This window comes from Carcharodon carcharias, chromosome 10, assembly GCF_017639515.1.
Source record: "Carcharodon carcharias isolate sCarCar2 chromosome 10, sCarCar2.pri, whole genome shotgun sequence".
NCBI lineage: Eukaryota > Metazoa > Chordata > Chondrichthyes > Lamniformes > Lamnidae > Carcharodon > Carcharodon carcharias.
The window spans coordinates 63,065,234-63,083,899 of NC_054476.1; the positions used below are offsets into that span (position 1 = coordinate 63,065,234).

Here is an 18,666-nt window from a genome sequence, read left to right on the forward strand (position 1 = left end):
CAGACAAAAAGGACAAAGAGAAAATATAATTAAGCTTGCTCAGTCGCTCAACGCCATTGTCATGTTACCCAATGAGCAGTCCACGTTTTGTTAGAATAGTCAGACTTCCATCCCAGGCAGTGCAGCTGACTCTCAGTTACAAAGCTCAAACAGCGTCTTTACTGCACAAACGGTCTCATAAATTGATTCGGACGCTAATTGGCCCGAATCTCCATCAGGCTTCGCCGCGTCATGAGACCCGACCCACAATTCGGCACAGCTACATCAGGCCTCTCCCCTCTCCGCAAAGCCCCGTCGTATCAGACAGGCCACGCCCATCTCCGCCAAGCCCCGCCCCACTCCGCCAAGCCAGGCCCCGCCCCACTCCGGCAAGCCAAGCTCACCAACGTCAGGCCCCCCACTTCCTCTGCGCCACACGCGCGAGACTCCTGCTGTACGCGAACTGATTTGTTTGAGTTCAAGCCGGAAGTGGTAAAAGTAGAAGCGAAGTAGATTGAATTCTGAATGAAGAAATGGAGTTTAATGAAAATACGCTGAAAAAACAGTTGGGGAAGGTGAGACTCACATTGAGAGACTGAGACACAGGGGCAAGTGGGGGAAGGGGGCAAGTCAGCAAGTGGAGGTACCCACTATTGGGATTGAAATACTCAAATTGGCAATGGGGGAGGATGGATAATCAGTGGACTGGACTTAATCTCGTCCCAATTCACCTTGAACTTTTCTTTTCAGTACAAATTCCGGGACCTGACCATCGAGGAACTGAAGAATGTGCATAAAAAATTTCCTGAACTTAAATTGTCAATGGACACATACAGTAAGCCTTTCAAATCAAACATTTGCAAATCTGTAGTTATTATTACACAGATATGTTTCTATAAGCCAATAATGTGCCAGTATAGTGAATTTGAAGGAGGCAATGAGAGTATGATTGGAAGATAATATCAGCAGGGCAGCCCAACAGTGACTTAAAGCAGTAGTTTGGAGAGCAACACTAGTAGAAGCCTGTGACTGATCCATGTACCATCAGCCATGGAATGGAGCATCACACTGAAAGAGCAACAATTCATATTTGTCTAACTCTTTAATGGAATTAAATACCCTAAAGCACCTCACAGGAGTATTGTGTAACAAAGAATGACACAGAGCCATATGAGGAAATGTTTTGTCAGATGACCAAAAGCTTGGTCAAAAAGATGTGTTATGAAATTTTTTAATTGAAGTGAGGTAGGGAGGGAATTCTAGAGCTTGGGGCTGAGGCAAATGAAGGCACGGCCACAAATGGTGGAGTAATTTAAATTGGGGATGCTCAAGAAACCAGAATTTCAGGACTCTGGATAACTCAGAGGGTTGTGGAGCTGAAGGAGATTACAGAAGATAGGGAGGGGTGAGGCCATGGATGGATTTGAAAGCAAGGATAGAATATTTAAAATCAAGATGTTGCCAGACCAGGAGCCAGTGTAGGTTAGTGAGCACAGGTTTGATACAGAAATGTGATTTATGAACTAAGACAAGGGTAACAGAGGTTTGGACAATTTTTGTGGATGACACGAAAATTGGTGGGGTGGGGAATATTGAAGAGGATAGCCTTAGATTACAGGAGGATGTAGACGGGCTGGTAAGGTGGGCTGATCAGTTGGCAAATGGAATTTAACCCAGATAAGTGTGAGGTGATGCACTTGGGCAGGACAAATGAGCACGGGAGTACACGATGAATGGTAGGACCCTGGGAAGTACCGGGGATTGTAGGGATCTTGGTGTACATGTCCACCGGTCCCTTAAGGTAGCGGGACAGTTAAGTAATGTGGTTAAGAAGGCAAATGGGATACTTGCCTTTATTAGCCGAGGCATGGAATATAAGAGCAGGGAGGTTATGCTGGAACTATATAAAACGCTGGCTAGGCCACAGCTAGAGTATTACGTGCAGTTCTGGAATCTGCATTACAGGAAGGATGTGATTGCACAGGAGAGAGTACAGAGGAGATTTACCAGGATATTGCCTGGACTGGAGAGTTTTAGTTATGAGGAGAGATTGGGGTTATTTTCCCTGGAGCAGAGGAGATTGAGGGGAGATATGATTGAGGTGTATGAAATTATGAGGGGCATAGCTAGGGTAGACAGGAAGGAACTTTTCCCCTTGGTGGAGGGATCAGTAACCAGGGGGCATAGATTTAGGATAAGGGGCAGGAGGTTTAGAATGGATGTGAGGAAGAATTTTTTCACCCAGAGAGTGGTGGGAATCTGGAATTCTCTGCCTGAAAGGGTGATAGAGGCAGAAACCCTCATAACATTTAAGAATTATTTGGATGTGCACTTGCGATGCCATGGCATACAAGGCTATGGACCTAGTGCTGGAAAATGAGATTAGAATAGTTAGGTAAAAACAAAAACCTGTGGATGCTGGAAATCCAAAACAAAAACAGAATTACCTGGAAAAGCTCAGCAGGTCTGGCAGCATTGGTGGAGAAGAAAAGAGTTGATGTTTCGAGTCCTCATGACCCTTCCACAGAACTGAGTGAATATAAGGAGAGGAGTTAAATATAAGCTGGTTTAAGGTGGGGGGAGAGAAGTGGGGGTGCGGTGAGAAGTCGGGGGGCGGTGTGGTTGTAGGGACAGGTAGCAGTGATAGGAGCAGATAATCAAAAGATGTCACAGACAAAAGAACACAGAGGTGTTGAAGGTAGTGATATTATCTAAACGAATGTGCTAATTAAGAATGTATGGTAGGGCACTCAAGGTACAGCTCTAGTGGGGGTGGGGTGGAAAGGCTAGCAGGGCATAAAAGATTTAAAATGAATGGAAATAGGTGGGAAAAGAAAAATCTATAAATTATTGGAAAAAACAACAGGAAGGGGGAAGAAACAGAAAGGGGGTGGGGATGGAGGAGGGAGTTCAAGATCTAAAGTTGTTGAATTCAATATTCAGTCCAGAAGGCTGTGAAGTGCCTAGTCGGAAGATGAGGTGCTGTTCCTCCAGTTTGCGTTGGGCTTCACTAGAACAATGCAGCAAGCCAAGGACAGACATGTGGGCAAGAGAGCAGGGTGGAGTGTTAAAATGGCAAGCGACAGGGAGGTTTGGGTCATTCTTGCGGACAGACCGCAGGTGTTCTGCAAAGCAGTCACCCAGTTTACGTTTGGTCTCTCCAATGTAGAGGAGACCGCATTGGGAGCAACGAATGCAGTAGACTAAGTTGGGGGAAATGCAAGTGAAATGCTGCTTCACTTGAAAGGAGTGTTTGGGCCCTTGGACGGTGAGGAGAGAGGAAGTGAAGGGGCAGGTGTTGCATCTTTTGCGTGGGCATGGGGAGGTGCCATAGGTGGGGGTTGAGGATTAGGGGGTGATGGAGGAGTGGACCAGAGTGTCCCGGAGGGAATGATCTCTACGGAATGTCGCCAGGGGTGTGAAGGGAAGATGTGTTTGGTGGTGGCATCATGCTGGAGTTGGCGGAAATGGCAGAGGATGATCCTTTGAATGCGGAGGCTGGTAGGGTGATAAGTGAGGACAAGGGGGACCCTATCATGTTTCTGGGAAGGAGAAGAAGGCGTGAGGGCGGATGAGTGGGAGATGGGCCGGACAAAGTTGAGGGCCCTGTCAATGACCGTGGGTGGAAAACCTCAGTTAAGGAAGAAGGAGGACATGTCAGAGGAACTGTTATTGAAGGTAGCATCATCAGAACAGATGCAACGGAGGCGAAGGAACTGAGAGAATGGAATGGAGTCCTTACAGGAAGCCGGGTGTGAGGAGCTGTAGTCGAGGTAGCTGTGAGAGTCGGTAGGCTTGTATTGGATATTGGTGGACAGTCTATCACCAGAGATTGAGACCGAGAGGTCAAGGAAGGGAAGAGAAGTGTCAGAGATGGACCATGTGAAAAGATGGAGGTGTGGAGATTGGAAGCAAAATTAATAAATTTTTCCAAGTCCCGACGAGAGCATGAAGCAGCACCGAAGTAATCATCGATGTACCGGAGCAAGAGTTATGGAAGGGACATGATAGGGTCCCCCTTGTCCTCACTTATCACCCCACTAGCCTCCGCATTCAAAGGATCACCCTCCGCCATTTCCGCCAACTACAGCATGATGCTACCACCAATCACATCCTCCCTTCACCCCCCTGGCGGCCTTCCGTAGAGATCGTTCCCTCCGGGACACCCTGGTCCACTCCTCCATCACCCCCTACTCCACAACTCCCACCTGTGGCACCTCCCCATGCCCGCGCAAAAGATGCAACACCTGCCCCTTCACTTCCTCTCTCCTCACTGTCCAAGGGCCCAAACACTCCTTTCAAGTGAAGGAGCATTTCACTTGCCTTTCCCCCAACTTAGTCTACTGCATTCGTTGCTCCCAATGCGGTCTCTTCTACATTGGAGAAACCAAACGTAAACTGGGTGACTGCTTTGCAGAACACCTGCAGTCTGTCCGCAAGAATGACCCAAACCTCCCTGTCGCTTGCCATTTTAACACTCCACCCTGCTCTCTTGCCCACATGTCTGTCCTTGGCTTGCTGCATTGTTCCAGTGAAGCCCAACGCAAACCGGAGGAACAGCACCTCATCTTCTGACTAGGCACTTTACAGCCTTCTGGACTGAATATTGAATTCAACAACTTTAGATCTTGAACTCCCTCCTCCATCCCCACCCCCTTTCTGTTTCTTTCCCCTTCCTTTTGTTTTTTCCAATAATTTATACAGATTTTTCTTTTCCCACCTATTTCCATTAATTTTAAATCTTTTATGCCCTGCTAGTCTTTCCACCCCACCCCCACTAGAGCTCTACCTTGAGTGCCCTACTATCCATTCTTAATTAGCACATTCGTTTAGATAAAATCACCAATTTCAACATCTCTGTGTTCTTTTGTCTGTGACATCTTTTGATTATCTGCTCCTATCACTGCTACTTGTCCCTACAACCACACCTTCCCCCCCCCCCAGCACACCTTCCCCCACCTTAAACCAGCTTATATTTCACCCCTCTCCTTATATTCACTCAGTTCTGTGGAAGGGTCATGAGGATTCGAAACGTCAACTCTTTTCTTCTCTGCTGATGCTGCCAGACCTGCTGAGTTTTTCCAGGTAATTCTGTTTTTATTTTAGAATAGTTAGGTACTTCTTTGACCGGCGTAGACTCAATGGGCTGAAGGGCCTTTTTCTGTGCTGTATGACTTAATGACTCATGTTTATGTAGAATGTTGGAGGCCAACCAGCAGTACATTGAAATGGTCAAGTCTAGAGGTAAATAAGGCACGAATGAGGGTTTCAGCGGTAGATGAGCTGAGACTGGGGTGAAGTTGTGTGATGCTGCAGAGGTGGGAATAGGCATTCTTAGTGATGGCACAAATATGAGGTTGGAAGCTCATCCTGAGATCGAATGTGGCATCGAAGTTGTAAACACACTGGGTTAACCTCGGACTGTCGCCTGGGGAAGGGATGGAGTCAGTAGTTAGGTGAACAGAGTTTGGAGCAAGGACTGAAAAGAATGGGTTCGGTCTTCCCAGTCTTTAATTGGATGAAGTTCCTGCACATCCAGTACTGGATGTCAGATAAGCAGTCTGAAAATATAGCACCTGGAGTCAAGATAGGTGGTGGTGGTGAGGTAGAGCTGGGCGTTGCTGTATTTTCTATTGATGTTGCTGAGTGGCAGCATGTTGATGAGCAATAGGAAAAATATGGGAAATAGAAGAAAATGAAGTTTTATTTCTCAAGTTGTCTGGTGCTGAGTTGGGTGTTAAGTGGTGCTACAACTGGTGCCTATGCTGCTGGGCTAGGGAAGAGAAAAATCAGTTTGGACTCTTCGCTTTTGTTCACTCTGCATTGACCCCTGCTAGAAAAAGCATATGTGTGGATGTCGGGTTAAAAAAAGGATTGAATTTGCCTTTGATGTTTTCCCACTGTTGAATATCTTGTCAATAGTTATTGTCTAGGCTTACTCTAGCTACTCGCTGAGGTGTCAGCAGTGCCTCCAAAGAAAACTGTAAGGGTTCTCGACAGAGGCTATAAAAATGCCCTGACTTAAACTTCTACAACAAGGATTTGGTACATACAGGCTGCTCTAGTTAAATAAACCTAGAAGCTTTTATGCCTCCTTGCCAGAAGAATCTAAGCAAGTCTGAGAGGACCCAGTTAGTAACAGTTGAGTATTTTGTTTGGAGTATGAACCAAGTCAGATACAGTACACCAAACAGTGATATATACTGAGCAAAAAAGATATAGCTCACCACTCAATGTTTGGGGTAGAGTTGTATTCTGGCATTAGCAGAGTTACTGCAGACTCTTGTGTCTTAGTTGCAAGAGTTTGGACCTCAGTTTTATTATTTGATATGATGCTTGGAGCATTAATCCTTACAGGTTGCTTTCCCATATCTCTTAATTAGAAGGGGCCAATGGCAGGTGATGTCCCTATCAGTTCAAGTTGGAGACCGTTAAGCTTCCTTAACATTTTAGAGAAGCTGTTGCACACACCTGCACTTAGACATGATTCTCTGTCAGCTATTGTTTCACCAAGGCTACACTCAGCAGCTGCTTGCCTATCCTTGCGAAGAAACAGCTAACTTGCCTATCTTTTGCCATATATACAAGGCTATGTTTATTTAAGCAATTTAAGAAAGCAAATGCTACAACAAGGAGGGAGACAGAAAGCTGGAAACTTTAGGCCAATAATTCTAAGTGTTGTGTGCAGTTTTGGTCTCCTTACCTAAGGAAAGATATACTTGCCATAGAGAGAGTGCAATGAAGGTTCACCAGACTAATCCCTGGGATGGAGAGATTGTCCTATGACGAAAGTTTAAATAGACTGGGCCTTTATTCTCTGGAGTTTAGAAGAGTGAGAGATGATCTCATTCAAACACAGACAATTATTTCAGGGCTTGACAGGGTAGATGCAAAAACAGTGTTTCCCCTGGCTGGGAGGTCTAGAACCAGGGGTCACAGTCTCAGATTAAGGGGCAGGCCATTTAGGACTGAGATGAAGAGGAATTTTTTCATCCAGGGCGGTGAATCTTTGGAATTTGAGCGAGGAGCAGAGTTGTAGTGTAAGACAAGCAGCAGCCAAAATGCGCACAGTAAATGTGATAATGACCAGATAATGTTTTTTTGGTCATGTTTATTGAGGGGTAAATATTGGCCAAGACACTGGAAATAACTTCCCCACACCTCTTTGAAATAATGTCATGGAATCTTTCACTTCCACCTGAAAGGGTAGACAGGACCTTGGTTTTAACATCTTATCCAAAAGACTTCTTATAGTGCAACCCTCCCTCACTGCAGTACTGCACTGGAGTGTCAGCCTAGACTTTTGTGTTCAAGTCTCTGCAGTGGAATTTGAGCCATAGCTGAAACAATAGCCCTCCATGTGTTTGCTACCCATGGAGGAGGAAAGGACGAAGTTGGCCTTAAAAAAAGGCAAAGTTACCTAGATATAAATGCACTGGTCAAACACAGATGGGACACTCAGAACTGTCAGATATACTTTTAATTTGAATCTATTTGAATTTTGTTTGTGAAAAGCAGCAAAGTCTTGTGATATCATTAGAAGAGTGAACTGCCCTTCAGTGAATATTTTACACACCAATCCAATGGGATTTCAGCAACCAAATGGGACTAAAAAAGGTTTCTGTTCAAATTGCAGCTTTCAGTGACGGTTCCCAGAAGGATCTTCTGAGCCTAATTGGAACCATTCCTATTAGATATCAAGGTAAGCTCATTCCCCCATATTAGCAGTGAGAGCTGTTCCTGATAGACATCAAAGTATGCCCCACCCTAACAGAGAGCAGAATTGTTCTTTTAGATAAAGAGCAAAAGACCAAAGAAAAGTACAGCACAGTAACAATCCCTTCAGCCCTCCAAGCCAGTGCCAATCATATTGCCTGTCAAACTAAAACATTTTGCACTTCCGGGGTCCGTATCCCTCTATTCCCATCCTATTCATGTATTTGTCAAGCTGCCTTTTAAACACCACGATCGTACCTGCTTCCACCACCTCCTTTGGCACTCACTACCTTCTGCGTAAAAAACTTGCCCCACACATCTCCTCTAAAGTTTTCTCCTCTCACCTTAAAAATCTATGTCCCCTAGTAATTGTTTCTGGGCAAAAGCTTCTGACTATCTACTCTGTCCATGCCACTCATAATTTTGTAAACTTCTGTCAAGCCGCCTTTGTTCTAATGAGAAAAATCTGAGTTTCTCCTAACTAATAACCTCCAGACCAGGCAGCAGCCTGGTAAACCTCCTCTGCATCCTCTCCAACGCCTCCAAATCTTTCCGGTAATGTGGTGACCAGAATTGCATGCAATATTCCAAGTGTGGCCTAACCAAGGTTCTGTACAGCTGCAGCATGACTTCCCAGTTTTTATACTCAATACCCCTGCCGATGAAGGCAAGCATGCCATATGCCTTCCTGACTACCTTATCCACCTGCATTGCCACTTTCAGTGACCTGTGGACCTGTACATCTAAATCCCTCTGCCCGTCGATGCACTTAAGGGTTCTGCCATTTACAGTATAATTCCTACCTGTATTAGACCTTCCAAAATGCATTACCTCACATTTGTCCGGATTAAACTCCATCTGCCATTTCTCCGCCCAAGTCTCCAACCGATCTATATCCCATTGTATCCTTTGACAATCCTCTTCATTATCTGCAACTCCTCCAACCTTAATGTCGTCTGCAAACTTACTAATTAGCCCAGTTACATTTTCCTCCAAATCATTTACGTATACTACAAACAGCAAAGGTCCCAGCACTGATCCCTGCGGAACACCACTAGTCACTGCTCACCATTCAGAAAAGCACCCTTCCACTGCTACTCTCTGTCTTCTATGACCAAGCCAATTCTGTATCCATCTTGCCAGCTCACCTCTGATCCCATGCGACTTTACCTTCTGTACCAGTCTGCCATGAGGGACTTTGTCAAAGGCCTTTCTGAAATCCATGTATATAACATCCACTGCCCTTCCATCGTCAATCATCTTTGTCACTTCCTTGAAAAACTTGATCAAGTTAGTGACACACAGCCTCCCCTTCACAAAACCATGCTGCCTCTCACTAATATGCCCATTTGCTTCCAAATAGTAGTAAATCCTGTCAAGAAGAATCTTCTCCAATAATTTCCCTACCACAGATGTAAGGCTCACCGGTCTGTAATTTCCTGGATTATCCCTGCTACCCTTCTTAAACAATGGAACAACATTGGCCATTCTCCAGTCCTCTGGGACCTCACCCATAGCCAGTGAGGATACAAAGATTTCTGTCAAGACCCCAGCAATCTCCTCCCTTGCCTCCCTCTGTACTCTGGGGTAGATCCCGTCTGGCCCTGGGGACTTATCCACCTTAATGTTCTTCAAGACGCTTAACATCTTTTTTTTTACCTCAACATGATCCGGGCTATCTGCACACTCTTCCCTAGACAAATCGACCGCTAAGTCCTTCTCTTTGGTGAATACTGATGAGAAGTTCTCATTTAGTATATCTCCCATTTCTTCTGGCTCCACACACAGATTCCCACCTCTGTTCCTGAGTGGGCCTACCTTTCCCTGGCTACCCTCTTGCTTTTTACATATGTATAGAAGGCCTTGGGATTTTCCTTAATCCTGGTTGCCACTGACTTTTCATGACTCCTTTTAGCCCTCCTGACTCCTTGCTTAAGTTTCTTCCTACTTTCTTTATATTTTCCACGGGCTTCACCTGTTCCCAGCCTTCTAGCCCTTAAGAATGCTTCTCTTTTCTTTTTGACCAATCTCACAATATCCTTTGTTATCCAAGGTTCCTGAAACTTGCCATGCTTATCCTTCATCCTAGCAGGAACATGCCGGTCCTGAATTCTTATCAACTGACATTTGAAAGCCCCCCACATGTCAGTTGTTGATTTGCCTTCAAACATCCGCCTCCAGTCTAGATTCCTCAGTTTCTGCCTAATATTGTTGTAATTAGCCTTCCCCCAATTAAGCACATTAACCCGAGGACTCCTGTTATCCTTAAGTCTTAGTAAGGCAAGTCTTAGTCTAGTGGCAGGGGTTTATTACTGTTGGAGAATTCAACATTATTACTATATATATGGTGCAATATATATGAAAAAAAAAATACACTTCAAACAAATATGTTTTAAGTTGGGCATTACCAATCATGTTTTGCACTCCTAATTCCTCACCTCATATTTCTCCTACCATTTGTGACAAACCTGGATCCACCATTACTTCACTCCAGTATTCTACAGCTCAAATGTTCTCTTCAAAGTCCAAATTTGGATTAAAATAATATGCACCACTGGCTGCTTTTCCATATTTAAGATGTAATATGAAAATTTCACATTGCAATCATTGTTTAGTTGAAATCCTAATGCAGTAACCACTTAGGGCAAGGTACTGTTGGGGTGTGTCGATGAAGGTAGCGTGGTAGAGAAACTTCTTAGCCCCTGAGCCATACCCAGCAAAAAACACATTCAGAAAAGAAAATTTGAGGGGACAAAGCAGCTGGTTTAGATCACGTGGAATAAATCTCTAGTCTTCCTGTACAAGTGCTTATATAATCTTGAGACGGCATCACAATCATTTAGCCAGAAGGCCAAAACGTTGTGTGTTTTATAGTTGTAGTACAGCCTAAAGTGGGCCTTTGTCCTTTTTGTTTGTGTAATATTGATTATTTACCACAATCTGAGTGGTGATCATGTGATGTATCACATTTTAAAAATGCCAATTCAGGGATTCATTTCCTCAGTAAAAAATCAGGAACATCTGAGATTTACGTGGCTTGAATTGAACCATTTCAATTTTTTTCAAACTGTCCTCCATCCTCACCTAAATCTGCTTTTTGCTGTTTGTTGCCCCTGGACATGTCAACCCTCAGTCCCTGACATTTCAGTAAAACATTATGGTCAGCACGTGAAATTTTCATCTTATGTGGAACTGATTGTGTGGATGAGCTTCTTTAGTAAGTTAAGGGAGGACCACCTATTTGCCAGGAGACTGCCAACAAAAAAAGATGCTATTAGTCTTACTTTTGCTGTCTGCTAAATGGATCTTTTCATCTCAAATATTTTCATACAGGCTTTTTTTTCCTAAAGCAGAAGAATATGTTCTCTTGAAATGTTTGTTCAACTTTGTCTAAACTGGATTGAAATATTAAATCCTAGCGAGAAATCCAATTTGTATTGTAGAACCAAGCCTGGCAGATCTGGTTTAGATTCAGTCATTGGGTGTTGTGGGAGTAACAACACTAGCAGTCTACCCTACATTTTGCCTGGTTTATGTTGGAGCTACACGCCAGATCTTTGACACTCAAGAACTGCAGAGAAGGTAACCATGTCAGGAGGGTTTCCAGATAGAAAGTTTCCATTCCCCATCTTAAAGACCACAAAAAGGGTATTTTAAACAATAAATGCCCAGATATTCATTCATCTTTGGGATTTGAATAAATTCTCACTCCTGCTTATTAAAAAAACAGGAGATACTTGGATCTGGCCTGAATTGTTCAATTTTTCCACTAGATTTCATGGTTCTGACCAGGATACACCTTTCTTCATGTGTTCTTGATGTGGAAAGATCTATAAATCCTATTTGTCTTGGTTGATTTTATATTACTGACGGATTGCATAGCTCCACTTGATATCATTAGTACAAGCTGACCTGTAATTGTAGTGATTGTCTTGGAATTGTAATCTTTGAAACCGCTAAACCCTGTTTAATTCACTTTTTGTCTGGTTTCCATTTCTCAGCTTTGTTTTGATTATTTAAAAAATCTTCAGGTTTAAAAGTTTTTTTGTTAAGTCATAGAGGTCTACAGCACAGAAAAAGGCCCTTCGGTCTATCGAGTCTGCGCCAGTCAAACAAGTACCTAACTATTCTACTCCCATTTTCCAGCACTACGCCCATATCCTTGTATGCCATGGCATCGCAAGTGCACATCCAAATACTTCTTAAATGTTATGAGGGTTTCTGCCTCTATCACCCTTTCAGGCAGTGAGTTCCAGGATCCCACCACTCTCTGGGTGAAAAAATTCTTCCTCACATCCAGCTTAAACCTCCTGCCCCTTATCTTAAATCTATGGCCCCTGGTTATTGATCCCTCCACCAAGGGGAAAAGTTCCTTCCTGTCTACCCTATCTGTGCCCCTCATAATTTCATACACCTCAATCACGTTCCCCTTCAATTTCCTCTGCTCCAGGGAAAATAGCCCCAGTCTATCCAATCTCTCCTCATAACTAAAACTCTCCAGCCCAAGCAACATGCTGGTAAATCTCCTCTGCACTCTCTCTAGTGCAATCACATCCTTCCTATAATGCAGATTCCAGAACTGCACATAATACTCTAGCTGTGGCCTAACCAGCATTTTATACAGTTCCAGCATAACCTCCCTGCTCTTATATTCTATGCCTCGGCTAATAAAGGCAAGTATCCCATATGCCTTCTTAACTACCTTATCTACCTGTCCCGCTACCTTGAGAGACCGGTGGACATGTATACCAAGGCCCCTCTGATCCTCAGTACTTCCCAGGGTCCTACCATTCATCGTGTATTCCCGTGCCTTGTTTGTCCTGCCCAAATGCATCACCTCACAATTATTAAATTCCATTTGCCACTCATCAGCCCATCTGACCAGCCTGTCCATATCCTCCTGTAATCTAAGGCTATCCTCCTCACTATTTACCACCCCACCAATTTTCGTATCATCCGCAAACTTACTGATCAACCCTCCTGCATTCAAGTCTAAATTAACTATGCAGCTTGTATACTAAAATAGATTTCAGATCTATTTTTTCTTTCCTTCATTATCCAGGATCTTCCTATAATATTCCCATTCAAATATGGATTCTTGACTCTCATCCTTTTGGTCCTCCTTTGTGCTTCCTGAGACCGACTTCGAACATGGTTATTCGTGAGGGGAAGCATGTAGACGTGCAAGGACGCATTTATTTACCATACCTGCAACACTGGAGTCATGTAAGAAACCAGAGACAAAGCAGCATTGTACAGAAGTAAGACTGGGAAACTTTGGCACATGAATAGTGCCTGTTTTAGAGACCAGTGACATGGGATTAGAGTGCTAGTCTTCAGATTTGGCAACATGGTAGTCAGTGTGGCACAGAATGTGGGGAACTCTGAATCTGAAGAGACTCATGACAGAGATGCCTTTGGTGTGTGAGGGAGGTGCTGGTCCACAAGGGGCCAACGGCATTTACTGTTATCTGCAGGCTCTGGGTAACGTGTATAAGCCACTGAATTTCAGGTGGTGATGACAGTTATATGCACGCCCTCATTCTGAATACTTGCTCTAGGAGGAGAACCCTTTGGATTAGGTAAGGTGGAGATTGATGGCATGGCTTCACAGTGAGAAAGCCCTGAACCTGTCCGTTCTGTCCAACGTGTTTCCCAATAATGTAAAACATCAGATGGTAAATCATGTTGGACTGTCATAGCTTCCACCTCCCAGTGACAGCCAGGATGTTAGCTGGCAGCAGACAGACTGGGTCTGATTCCCCAGTGATCAAGACATCTTTATGTCCTTTCTACTGCACACAATATGTGATGTGACCTGAAGAAAAGAAAAAGTAAGTAGTTAGCCATATTTTCTCTAAAAATGTGCACTAATTGAATTTTTTAAACTCTTTAGCCAAAAACAGATGTCATTGGTTTGCTAAACGAAATGATCACAAAGTTTGAGGAAGCGCCACCTTTATACACAAAGCCGTCCACTGATGAGGTGTCCCTGACAGAGCTCAATGCCTGCGTTGCTGGTATTTCTTCAGGTTTGTGAATTCTTTTCACTCAGACATGAAACAATTTAAAACTAGAAGACACTACTGTGTGCACCATCTGCCCAGTCACAATTCTTTTATAACCTTTAGTTATCTCTTTCGCAAGAAAAATCTATCTAGCTCCCTCTTGAATTTGTGGACATTGTCCAGCTCCACTGTCTCCCTGGGTAATTTGTTGCAAACATTCACAATGCTGTAAGTGAAGGGTAGAAAGGAATGTAGAACATGTAGAAACATTTAAAAAGTGTTCAGAGGGGAAAGGAGAGATTTGGAAAAGAGCAGAACAAAGAGTAGTGTTAATTATATCAAAAGAAGTTAAATATATACAGGTGAAGGGCTTTGATTGGATGGTTACTTGAGCACATAAAAAGACACTTACTGACATGGGTTGTGGGTTGAGTTAGGAGGTATATATCTCTTAAGTGTTTCACTCTGTGAACAAATCTGTTCCAAGCAAAGACTGGCTCGAGTTTCTTCCTTCACCATCCTGCTGTCAGGATTATAATTAAGCAGAAGAATTTCTTTCAGTATTCCAACAGTAAAAAGACAGTTTTAGAGGAGTTGCAAACTAGAAGATACAACTGGGCTGAAAATGAAGATGAACATAAGGTAGTTAATTTGCTTCCCCCCCGCCTGGGGAGGATATGAGTCACATGCCTTCCCTAAACAGTATGGGTCCAAGCACTGATCCCTGGGGTAGCTCATTCGGTATTTGCCCCTTCCCTAAAACTGCCGCTTCCTATCCTTGAGCCAATTTCTTATCTCTTCCTAGTTTTTATCCTGAATCCTCACAGCTTTAAACTTTAATTTTCTTTCATCCTTTACTTTGTCAATTTGTCAAGGTACACCACATAGGGTTTACCTGCATCCCACAGAGGATTTCCCAATGACAGATGTTAAGCTAACTGGCCTATAGTTACTTGTTTTTTGTCTCCCCCCCTTTTGAATATGGGTGTTAGATTGACTGTTCTCCAATCCTTTGTGACTTTTCAGGAATCTAAGGATTCTTGGAAGATTACTACCAGTGCATCACTATCTCTGTAGCTACTTCCTTTATTATCCTAGGAAGCAACACATCAGGTCCAGGGAACTAATCGGCCTTTAGTCCCGTTAATTTCCCTAGTACTTTTTCCCTAGTGGCAGTTACTGTATTTATTTCCTCGCCCCCTTTTGCCCTATGATTATTTAGTATTTTTGGAATGTTGTTAATCTCTTCTACTGTGAAGACTGAAACAAAGTATTTATTCAACTCCTCTGTCATTTCCTGGTTCCCCATTATTATTTCCCCAGCCTCATTCTCTAAGGGGGCCTATGTTCACTTTGGCCTTTCTCTTCCTTTTTATGTATTTAAAGAAGCTCTTGCTGTCCGTTTTTATATTATTTGCCAGTTTACCCTCAACGTTTATTTTCTCCCTCTTTTTAGTCATCTTTTGTTAGTTTTTAAAACTTTCCAATCCTCTGGCTTGGCGTTAATCTTTGCTACATTGTATGTTTTTTTCTTTCAATTTGATACATTCCTTAACTTCCTTGGTTAACCATGGTTGGTTGATCATCTTCCTTGAATCCTTCTTCCTCGCTGGGATGTATCTTTGTTAAGAGTCGTGAACTATTTTCTTAAATGTCTGCCATTGTTCATCAACCATCTTTTCTGCTTTCCTAGTCCACTGCAGCCAACTCTGCCCTTATTCCACTGTAATTACCCTTATTTAAGTTTAGCACAGTTCTTTGCAACCCAAGTTTCTCAATTTCAAACTGAATGCTAAATTCTACCATATCATGGTCACTGTTTCCTAGGGGATCCTTTACTCTGAGATCATTTATTAAACCTGCCTCATTACTCATTACCAGATCCAAAATAGCCTGATCCCTGGTTGGATTCACAACATATTGTTCGAAGAAACTGTCCCGAATACACTCAATGAATTGTTGCCCATGACTTCCTCTGCCAATTTGATTTTCGCAATCTACATGAAGATTAAAGTTACCCATGATTAATGTACTGCCTTTTTTACATGCCCTCATTGTCTCCTGATTTATTCTCTGTCCTACAGTATAGCTGCTGTCAGGGGTCCTATAGACTACTTCCACCAGTGTCGTCTTCTCCTTGCTAATTCTTACTTCCACCCATATGGATTCTGCATCTTCCAATCCAAGATCCTTTCTTGCTATTGTACTTATTCCATCTTGTACCAACATAGCCACCCCACCACCCTTTCCTTCCTGTCTGTCTTTTTGAAAAGTCACATACCCCTGAATATTTAGTTCTTAGCTTTGATCTCCTTGTAACCACATCTTTTGTAATGGCTATAAGATCATATCCATTAACCTCTCTTTGTGCTGTTAGTTTATTTATTTTGTTCCGAATACAATGTGCATTTAAGTAAAGAGCCATTAATTTTCCCTTTTTACCATTTTTCCCCCTTTGACCATATTTGCTGCTGTTTTTTGGTTTTTTTTGTTTGGACACTCTGCCCCTTCCTGTCACACTGGGTATCAATACCTAAATAGCTGCCCTGCATGGCTGCCATGTCCTTTTGCTTTGTTAGTCTATGTATCCACTTTCCAGAACACCCCCCCCCTCACTCCCCTATATAGCTTAAAGCCCTCTCTACAGCCCAGTTATTTCGTTCGCCAGAGCACTGGTCCCAGCGCAGATCAAGTGAAGCCCCTCCCAACTCCCTTCTACCCCAATACTGGTGCCAGTGCCCCATGAACTGAAACCCTTTCCTCCCACACCAATCTCTGAGCCACGATTTAACTCCTTGACTTTATTTACCCTATGCCAGTTTGCTTCTGGCTCAGGTAGCAATCCCAAGATTATTATCTTGGAGGCTGTGCTTTTCAATTTAGCTCCTAACTGTTCAAATTCTTTCAGCAAAACATCCTTTCTAGTCCTATCAATGTCGTTGGTACCAACATGGACGACGACACCTGGATCTCTCCCTTCCCACTCCCAAGTTCCTCTCCAGCCTTCAGGAGATGTCCTTAACCCTGGCACCGGGCAGGCAACACAGCCTTCGGGACTCTCACTCATGACTGCAAAGAACAGTATCTATCCCCCTAATTATACGTCCCCTACCACTACTACGTTCCTATTTCCTTCCCCCACTTGAATGGCTCCCTGTACCACGGTGCCGTGGTCAGTTTGCTCATCTTCCCTGCAGTCCCTGCTCTCGTCCACACAGCTTGCAAGAACCTTGTAACTGTTGGACAACTGAAGAGGCCGTGGCTCCTCGAACGCTACCCCCTGGGTCCCGATACCTGTTTTACCTGCAGTCAGACCCTCCTGTCCCTGATCACAGGCCAAGTTTGAATTACCTGATCTGAGGGGTGTGACTGCCTCCTGGAGCAAACTTTCCAGATAACTTTCGCCCTCCCTGAGGTGGCGCAATGTCTACAGCTTGGACTCCAGCTCCTTAACTCAGATCCGAAGTTCTTCAAGCTGCAAACAGTTGGTACAGATGTGATCGCACTTGTTCACCTTGGTGTCCAGCAGTTCCCACATGCTGCAGCAGCAACACATCACCTGTCTTGCCATCACTATTGTATTTTATTCAATTTATTAATTAATTACTCTAGTATCCCCACTCTTTACACTTTATTATAATTACTTTTTTATACACGCCAGTATCGATCTTATACTTAACAAGTTATCTTTAAGAGAAAGAGAAAAGAAAGACTAGAGATCTAAACACAAACTAAAGACCTTACTTTTACTTTAAAGACTAGAAATACTCACCAATCAGCTGCTCTTTGCGGTCTTTTCCCTCTCACACTCTTTAATGGTTTCTCACTCTTTTCGTGCTCTCTCACGAGGTCACACTCCTCTCGCACTTGCTCCCTGTAAACGACCACGCTCTTTCTCTCACACTCCCTGTAAATGACCACGCTGTTTCTCACACTCCCTCCCTGTAAATGGCCCTGCTGTGTCTTCCTCACTGTCTTACATGCAAATGACCACGCTGTTTCTCTCTCATTGTAAGGGAAAATGTTGGAGTCTATTATAAAGGATGTAATAGCAGAGCATTTGGAAATACATAATCTAATCAAGCAGAGTCAGCACAGCTTCATGACGGGGAAATCATGCCTAACATGAGGAGGTAACAAGCAGGATAGATAAAGGGGAACAACAGATGTAATAAATTTGGATTTCCAAAAGGCGTTTGATAAGGTACCGCACATAAGACTACTGAATAAGATAAGAGCCCATGGTGTTGGGGGTAGTATATTAGCATGGATGAAGGATTGACTAACTAATAGAAAACAGAGTTGGGATAAGGGGGCATTTTCAGGATGGCAACCTGTAACTAGTGAAGTGCCACAGGGATTAATGCTGGGGCCTCAATTATTTACAATATATATTAATGACTTAGATGAGGGAAGTGAATGTACTATCGTTAAGTTTGCGGATGGCACAAAAATAGGTGGGAAGGCAAGTGGTGAGGATGACACAAGAAGTCTACAGAGGGATATAGACAGGTTAAGTGAGTGGTCTAAAACTTGGCAGATGGAATATAGTATGAGAAAATGTGAGGTTATGCACTTTGGCAGGAAGAATAGAGGAACTGAATATTATTTAAATGGAGAAAGACTGCAGCACAGAGGCATTTGGGAGTCCTTTTGTGCATGAATCACAAAAAGCTAATGTACAAGTTCAGCAGGTAATAGGGAAGGCAAATGGAATGTTGTCCTTTATTTCAAAGGGAATGGAGTATAAAAATAGGGAAGTCTTGCTAAAACTATACAAGGCACTAGTTAGACCACTAGTTAGAATACTGTGAATAGTTTTGGCCCCCTTATCTAAGAAAAGATATACTGGCGTTGGAAGCATTTCAGAAAAGGTTCACTAGGTTGATCCCGGGTATGGAGGGATTTTCTCATCATGAGAGGTTGAGTAGGTTGAGCCTGTACTCATTGGAGTTTAGAAGAA

The 18,666-nt window shown here is 43.4% G+C and overlaps 1 protein-coding gene across 3 annotated transcripts in view; it reads left to right on the top strand.

Moving 5' to 3' along the window:
- Nucleotides 1-389: 389 nt before the first annotated feature.
- The window catches only part of uevld (UEV and lactate/malate dehyrogenase domains), a 29,720-nt gene continuing 11,443 nt past the window's right edge, over nucleotides 390-18,666 (top strand). The window contains exons 1-5 of one of the 3 annotated variants that reach the window (XM_041198040.1): nucleotides 390-554; nucleotides 730-814; nucleotides 7,616-7,681; nucleotides 12,758-12,921; nucleotides 13,592-13,727. In XM_041198040.1, the coding sequence (XP_041053974.1) occupies nucleotides 513-554; nucleotides 730-814; nucleotides 7,616-7,681; nucleotides 12,758-12,921; nucleotides 13,592-13,727 (493 nt within the window). In that variant the 5' untranslated portion in view covers nucleotides 390-512. The remainder of the gene's footprint in view (nucleotides 555-729; nucleotides 815-7,615; nucleotides 7,682-12,757; nucleotides 12,922-13,591; nucleotides 13,728-18,666) is intronic. The other 2 variants (XM_041198041.1, XM_041198042.1) reach the window with 2 other exon arrangements.